General features: G+C 45.1%; 1 protein-coding gene across 1 annotated transcript; it reads left to right on the top strand.

The window, feature by feature from the left end:
* The first annotated feature begins 4,878 nt into the window (after positions 1 to 4,878).
* Positions 4,879 to 7,378, top strand: Pirt (phosphoinositide interacting regulator of transient receptor potential channels). Its single transcript, XM_004857545.4, has one exon. The coding sequence runs from the start codon at positions 4,879 to 4,881 to the stop codon at positions 5,290 to 5,292; it is 414 nt and encodes a 137-aa protein (XP_004857602.1). The 3' UTR covers positions 5,293 to 7,378.
* Positions 7,379 to 7,726: the final 348 nt, after the last annotated feature.

Here is a 7,726-nt window from a genome sequence, read left to right as displayed (position 1 = left end):
AGTTTACACTAAAACTAAGACTCATCCAGGCTATGTTCCAATTCCCTTAATTATCTCAAATGTCTTTGTACAATTGTTTTATTCTGATCAGAATCCAAAACAAATAAAAAATAAAGAACACACTGCATGTAGCTATAGCTTTTAATTTTCTTGCTTTAAGTATTTTATGGACATTGAATGAACACACAGAAAGTGGTCATGCCTCAAGGGTACCGCTTCACTACTACGTACCCATGGAACCAGCTGCCAGTTTGGGAACAAGAACACAAGCAGCACCCAAGTCTCCACCCTCCCCTGCACCCACCCAAGGCAGCCGACATCCTAACCTCTCCTAGCATAGACTGCTTTACCTGTTTTAAATTGGATGTAAATAGAATCACACGGCATGTGTTCTTTTTGTGTCTGGCTTTATTTGTGAGATTCCTGAGTGGAGTTTACTCTCACTGTTCAGTATAACAGGGCTCCTTCACGGTGCCAGCCTGTAGCCTGCCCATCCCTGGTTGTATATCTAAATAAATCTTCACCCACCAAACCAGTTCCCTGACACTCCAGACCTGGCCTGTGGGGCCAGGGGGAGGGGGGACAGACCCATCAGCCCTTCTCAAATTGCTGCCCCAAAGGCCAGCTGACATTCAAATCCTGGTTAGTTCAGGAGGCGCAGCTCCTCTGGAGTTCAGGAGACCCAGCCTCTCTTGGGTCCTTGTCCAGCTCTGGAGCTCTAAAGGAAGCTGGGTGTATGCATTTTTAAGGGCTGCCATAAAACAATTATCACAGACTTAGTGACTCAAAATATCAGAAGCTTATTCTCAAACATTTTTTGCAGGCTGAAAGTTCAAAGCCAAGATAGCAACATTGGTTCCTTCTGGAGGTTCAGAGAGAGAATCCATTCCACACTCCTCTCCTAACTTCGCTGGAAACCTTTGCCATAGCGTTACTTCAACCTCTGCCTCTTCTTGATCTAGACCTTCCCTCCATGTGCCACCCTTCCCTTCCCATTATGAGGGCAGCAGTCATTTGACTTAGGACCCACCCTAACCCAGGATGAACTCACCTCAAGAGCCTTATCTTTTTTTTAAGCAGATAATTCCATTTGTGTACTTTTTAAAATTTAATTTTGTTTATTTATTATTCCCCTTTTCATTAGTATATGTTTGTAATGCGTAATAAATACATTCATCATGGAGAAGTGGTGCATATACGTATCACACAGCTGGATCCCTTTTATTTCTCCTTCGCATCTCCCCTGTCCCCAAATCCCCTTCCCATCTCTACATAGTCCCACAATGATCTCTATTCCCAACAAGGTCACATTCAGAAGTGCTGGCTAGACCATCTTTTAGGGAGCACAATTCAACATACTGCAGGGGGTGAGAGATCTCCTGAGATGCACATACCAAACCCCAATAACCTAACTGAAGTGTGAAAAACAGGTTCTTCTAACTGGACCAGGACCTGGGTGTCACCTCCCCCCAACCCCCAGAGCCACAGCATTGGGCTGAGTCCTTGGAGCACCTGACAAGTGCCAGGCAGTGAGCCATGTGCTATGGGTTGGGACAAAGGAAACCCAGCCTTCACCCCAAGGCAGTTTTGTGGGCCAAGAGGGAAGGAAAGGCTATTCAGGAGCAGTGGTTCTCCATTAGGGTGATTTTGCTTCCAGAGAATATTTGGCCACATCCGAAGATGTCTTTTTTTCTTTTTACTGTCAGAGGTAGGGTGTGTTTGGTATCTAGTAGGTAGAGGCCAGGTGGCCAGGGATTTAGCTCAGTGGTTCTGCCACCTGCCTCGAAAGCTCAAGGTCCCAAGTTTGATCCCTGGTACCAAAAAAAATGAAAAAAACAAAAACAAAAAAAAGCTTTTCAATACATATCAGTTATAACAATCAATGTTAACGGTCTCAATTCATCAATCAAAAGAAATAGACTGGTAGTAGGTAGAGGGCAGGGATGTTGCTAAACATCTTCCTGTACAAACATCCTACAATCCTACAGTCCCCTACAGCAGTGAATTATCCACTCCAAAATGCCACCAGTGCTTCTGTTGAAAAACCTTTCCATAAACACACTCACAGAAACTAGAATCTTATTGATACCCAGAGCCCCAGCGGTGACTCTGCAGCCGTTGACACTCCCTGTTCTGGAGGCTGACAGCCCCTTTACACCCAGAGCCAGGGCCACTGACAGAGTAAGCTTTCCCACCTAGCCCTGCTCTCTTCTCAGGCACAACTGAGAACTGCTCATCCCCACTTCTCTATGTCTACCTGGGTCTTCACTGCCACGTGCTGGATATAGCTGCCCAGGAATAAAGACACTACTGAGGATGACCTAGCATCCTCATTTGACACCAGCTTGCAATAAGCAACTCAGGGCTTCCTAACCCACTCTGTGATCCCTTCCCCACCACCCATGCCCATAGGAGAGATCACTTTCTATATGACAAAATAGCTTATGCAAATATATCACTGGCAAAAGGAAGCTAACATCTGTGTGCCTATGGTTACAAAAACCTTTGGAAGCAGAGAGCCACATATCCTCTCTTTGCATGAGTGTATCTGAATGTGAATATCTAACTTCTGAAAGCATTGATAATTTTACAAGTCAAAGGGGAGGGATCTGTAACTCCTCATTCTAGACAGTGGGAGAATTTTGCTTTGGGGATGGTGGGAAACAAACCCAGGAGTCAGGCCTGAGTGGCCAGGGGTGCAGTGGGGCAAGTTGAAAAGATTAAGTTGAAACTAATATTATAAGAAGTGTTGAAGAAGAAAAACATCAGTAAAGGAGAAGTGCCTTGGTCAAGAGGAAGGGGCAGGTACCAGATCATCAGGGGTTCGGATTCACTAGCTCCACACATCATCTCCTTTACCCTAATTTCTCTTTTGCTCTGGAGCTGGTAACTTGATTTCCATAAACAGAACCCCCTCCGTATTTGAGTCTGACTCTAGCCCTGTAGCTAGGGGTGGGGAGGGAGGATTTGTTCCGACTGTGATGCCTAGCCCTCCTTTCTCAATAAACTTTTTGCTATGGAAAGAAATCTCTTGAATCCCACCTCGTAGGCATAGTCTGTAAATGCTGATGTGAGTGGGGCCTGGGATTATGGCAAAGCAGGCACCAGGCTCCTGCAAGGAGAAATGTGGCTTGTACAAGTGGGGCAGGTCCTAAGTGTGTCCTAAGTGACCAGTGCAAAGGAGAGGAAGTGAGGGGAGTTGTTCGCTCACTTACTCATGCAAAGATACGCAGAATCTTGTGGGTGTGAAGCTCTGTGCTAGACACTTGGTGACAGCTCAGATATCAGTCAGAGCAGTGACTTAGGAAAAACCTCTGGGCAGGGATCCTGGACCTTCTTGGTCTTTCTTTCCTCCCAAACAAAGCCTGTCTGCAGGAATGTATCTAATGCAGTCATTCACATCTTATTACCTTATATACATAGACTCTGCACTTGAACCCATATTTCTAATTATGGAATAAAAGGATTAAATGCCATGTTAAAAGAGTTCAAGAAGGCACACATCTGGTGGAGAAGTTTCTGGCAGACAAGTGGTTCTTCTAATCAGCTATGAATTGCTCCACACAGATGACTATCTATATCTCCTGATACAAGGGAGCCCCAGTGACTGAGAGTTACATAGAGAACTCTAGGTGAAAAATTGGAAGAGGCAGCAGCTGAGCTAGACTCTTCCTCTTATAGGTCTAAGAGTGGTGTATTAGTCCATTGCTATGAGACATCGCTGTCCTGTGCCTCCAAAGCCCATGAAATCCCAGGTTGCACTAAACAATGTTCCCAGATGACGTATAGCCTGGAGTTTCAAGGGCAAAAGAAAATTCATACTCTGATGATTTCTTATCCTGCGCTCTTAAATTCTTCACCTTGCCTTAGATTTCTATCTGTAAAACTGTGCTAAAGCTTAATGTACAGTTCTAAAGGAAACATCACAATTTGATAGAGTTTAATGCAGTGCCTGGCACACACACACACACACACACACATTTATGTGTAAAATATCACTCCTCCAGTAGGGAAGTGATACCATTTATGGAGGACTTGCAATATGCTAGACAGTGATCCAATGCATTGCATGCCTTAACTTTAACTCTTTCAAAACCTCTGTGAGAAAAATAGTATTCGTATCCTCATTTTATATACAAAAAAAATAAGTCCAAGTGGTTAAGTAACTCCCTCAAGATCACACAGTTAATGGTCAGTGACAGTTATGATGTAATTGTATGCTAATAATTTTAATGTTTGCCTTATATTTCACTGAGGATGGGCAAGTGTTTCATTCATTGTTTTGCCTTTCTGGAACATTTTGGTTGATTTTAGTTGCTTGAGTATAATTCAGTACCATTTGGTTGAGTACAATTTTTCTTTATCTCCTGAATACCTTCCCGAATTCTTGTTTTGGTTTAATAGTCTTTGCAAATCTGTCTTTTGGGTAGTATGTATGGTGTTTCGACATTTATGTTTTAATGACACATAAGGGCTTCAAATTTATAGTAAGGCTAGAACTCATTTCTGGTGAATTCATTCAGGAGAAAAATCATACAGCTAGATCAGGCCTGAGCTTGAGTCTGAAAATGAGGTGTCACTCAATATATTTGTTTTTAAAATGGCACTACTCTTCCCTGGTTTAAATATTAAAAGCAGTTGATTAGAATGACATATTTATCTCTTACAAGAAAAAACAAATATACCAGCTTGGACAGTGTGTTATTTATGTGGGTTTTTATCTGGTTTTTCTTTTAGCTTCAGCACAAAAACCCTGTATTACCTGCTACTGAGAGCCAGGCTGGAGGCAGATGCTGAATACACAAAGAGCGTGTAAAGATTCCTTCAGCCTCATCTTTGATTCTGTCACCAGTGCTAGGCACCTGGTCCTAAGCATCCATGACCATGGAGGAGCTCCCTAAGGTCCTGGAAGTCGATGAGAAGTCCCCAGAATCCAAGGACCTGCTGCCTAGCCAGACTGCCAGCTCCTTGTGCATCAGCTCCAGAAGTGAGTCTGTCTGGACCACCACTCCCAGGAGCAACTGGGAGATCTATCGCAAGCCCATCGTCATCATGTCTGTGGGCAGCGCCATCCTGCTGTTCGGCGTGGTCATCACCTGCTTGGCCTATCTCCTCAGAATGAATAAAAAAACCATTTCAGTCCTCAAGATGACAGGGCCTGCTTTCCTGTCCTTGGGACTGATGACGGTAGTGTGCGGGCTGGTGTGGGTGCCCATCATCAAAAAGAAGCAGAAGCAGAGGCAGAAGTCAAATTTCTTTCAGAGCCTCAAGTTCTTCCTCCTGAATCGCTGATGGTGGCTTGACCAGGAGGAGATATGATGACCAACATCCAGCATCTCCACCTCCTCCATGAGGTGCCACAAAACTAGTGCAAGCAAACTCTCTTCTTGGCCCATGCACCCTGGGAGTGTTGCTGACTGAATCTCACTGGGTTTCTGTCCCACTGAGGGTTCCTTTAGATCCTTCTGTTGCTCTCATCCTGTGCTCCTGTGTCCAATCATCATTCATAGAACTCTCAGCCAAGTTCAGTGGATGCTGGGAAACTCCCTGAAGGGTGAACTATGCTCCAAGGAGAACCTTATGTTTGTACATCCGAGTGTTTGAAATGGATTCCACATTTACATCTTTCCGAAACCAAAGCTGACCAGTGGAAGTTCTTTACAGAGAGGGAAGGCTGAGCTCTGACCCAATAGGTTGGACAGCCCCACCTCCCTTAGCCAGTGAGATAATGACTTACATTTCAAGAGACTACAGTGTCACAAGTATCAAAATTTACAAGTATCAAACATTCCAAAAACTGAACAATGAAGGGAGGTTGGGGAAAGCACTGTCTAAGATGGCACATCTCCCTGGCATGACCCTGGGAGTCACCCAGCTGAGGAAGCTTCATTCTCGATTATGTAGTATCTATAGCAGAGGCCAGGGGTGGGCTAGGGGCTGGGGGTTCATGCTTTCCCTTTGACTTACAAACCCCCTTCTGACTGACTGCTTTTACCTAGGCAATTAGCGAAGGACAAATGCATGTAGTCCCAGCTTCCTCCTTCCATCTATCCTTAACTACCCCTATTTCTAGAGCAGCAAGATGGAAAGCTACAAAGGGATTCTGTATGATTGTTCTCCCCTTCGTTTCCATCAACACCCAAATCGAGAAGATCAATTCCCATATCCAAATGGGTTGAAGGTTTTTAATAACCGGATTCATTTTTTAAATTCTTCTGTTACTCCTGCCCTTGCCCACCAAACAAACAAATATCTGTGAATTTCCCTGCTCTTGTCCAGGTCCTGGGGTGGCAGCAGGCCAGACACAATCCCTTTTCTCATCACTCTTCCGAAAGTGAGACACAGCCAAACCGAATGGCAACTAGAAAGTCCTGTGCTGAGTTATTGTGGTGGTTGTGGGAACATAGGTGTCTAATTCAAACTTGGAAGGGGACAAAGAGTTTCTGGGAGGCCATGTCAACCAAATTGAGGATGAAAGGAAAGGTCAGATTTAGCAAAGAGGGGAAAGGAAACATCAGAGACAGCAAGAACTGCTTTGCATACAAGGAAGCTCAGGGGGAAGAAAGCACATGATAAAATTAGGAATTGTCATGACATCTTCTCTAAACTCCCAGATGTTCCACTTCATCCCCTCTTGGCCTGCTTCACACCTGTTTCCCCAGGTGCCTTATCTGCAGTTTATCCTGGGGCATTCACGGACCTCCTTGGAGGCTGATGTAGGGTCCTCAGAGGGCCCGCCAAGCAGAGTATCCATAAGGTAAGTGCTCCCAAAACGTCCTCTAGCAACTAAGAGGCTGTCATGTGAGAGACAGGGAAAGATTCCTGGGAAAGAGCTACCCAGGCTGCCCTAGACCAGGCCAGAGGCCCAGAGGAAAGGATCTGATGATGAGGTGAGACACAAGAGCTGCATTAGACTCACCCTTGGCTTGAGCTGACTCCTTTTACTTCTCAGCCTTTCTAGGCCTCTCCATGCAGGGCACTCTCTCTCCAAGAGACTTCCAGAAATCTCCATTCCTCATAACAGTTCCATACGCAGAGTCAGAATCCATCCTGGTTTGCTGCATTGTGAGAAATTCCGTAGAGAGAATACTTGTTTCTTGGGATACTCCCTGCCTCCCTACCTAAGAAGCCAGAGCCTGGCATGTTCATAGCCTCTAAGAGCCACCTAGGATGACATATCCATCACTGAGAGACACATCGGTGTGGCCAGGTACTCCAGCCTCCCAGTCCCCTAAACTAGGCAGATCAGGATCAATCTTAGGGCTGTTGCAAGTGCTACATCGCTAATCAGAGCTCTAGTGACTCAAGCAGCAAGGCTCACAGATCATTTCCTTTCTTCCGAGGTGAGCACAGATTAAAGATCAGCCCTTTAATGATGCATTCGAGTTCTGCAATGCCTTCTTACCTAGGAGCACACACAATACGCTCCCAGCTAGCTTGTCTGGAACCCACATTCCCTGTGCCTCCTCTTGCCCATCGGAAAGCTATAGTCTGGGCACAGGTGTGGATGGAGGACCTCTGGAGATTTTACTCTCACATATGTCTTAAAGGAAGAAATTTGGGGCAACCACAACTCTAGAAGGTATCCAAGTTTGGCAATCCTGTGGCAGACTCCAGAACTACCTGCCTCCATTCCTTTTTCCTCAAGTTAGGTTCTAAGCAGAGAAAAAGAAGGAAAAACTTCCAAGGAGAGATCCCCAAACATCATTCCTATAAGGATTCCTCA

Source organism: Heterocephalus glaber, unplaced genomic scaffold, assembly GCF_053883595.1.
Source record: "Heterocephalus glaber isolate CG9 unplaced genomic scaffold, H.glaber_assembly_v1.0 deba00001564, whole genome shotgun sequence".
NCBI classification, from domain to species: Eukaryota; Metazoa; Chordata; class Mammalia; order Rodentia; family Bathyergidae; genus Heterocephalus; species Heterocephalus glaber.
This window is presented reverse-complemented; position numbering and strand designations above follow the sequence as displayed.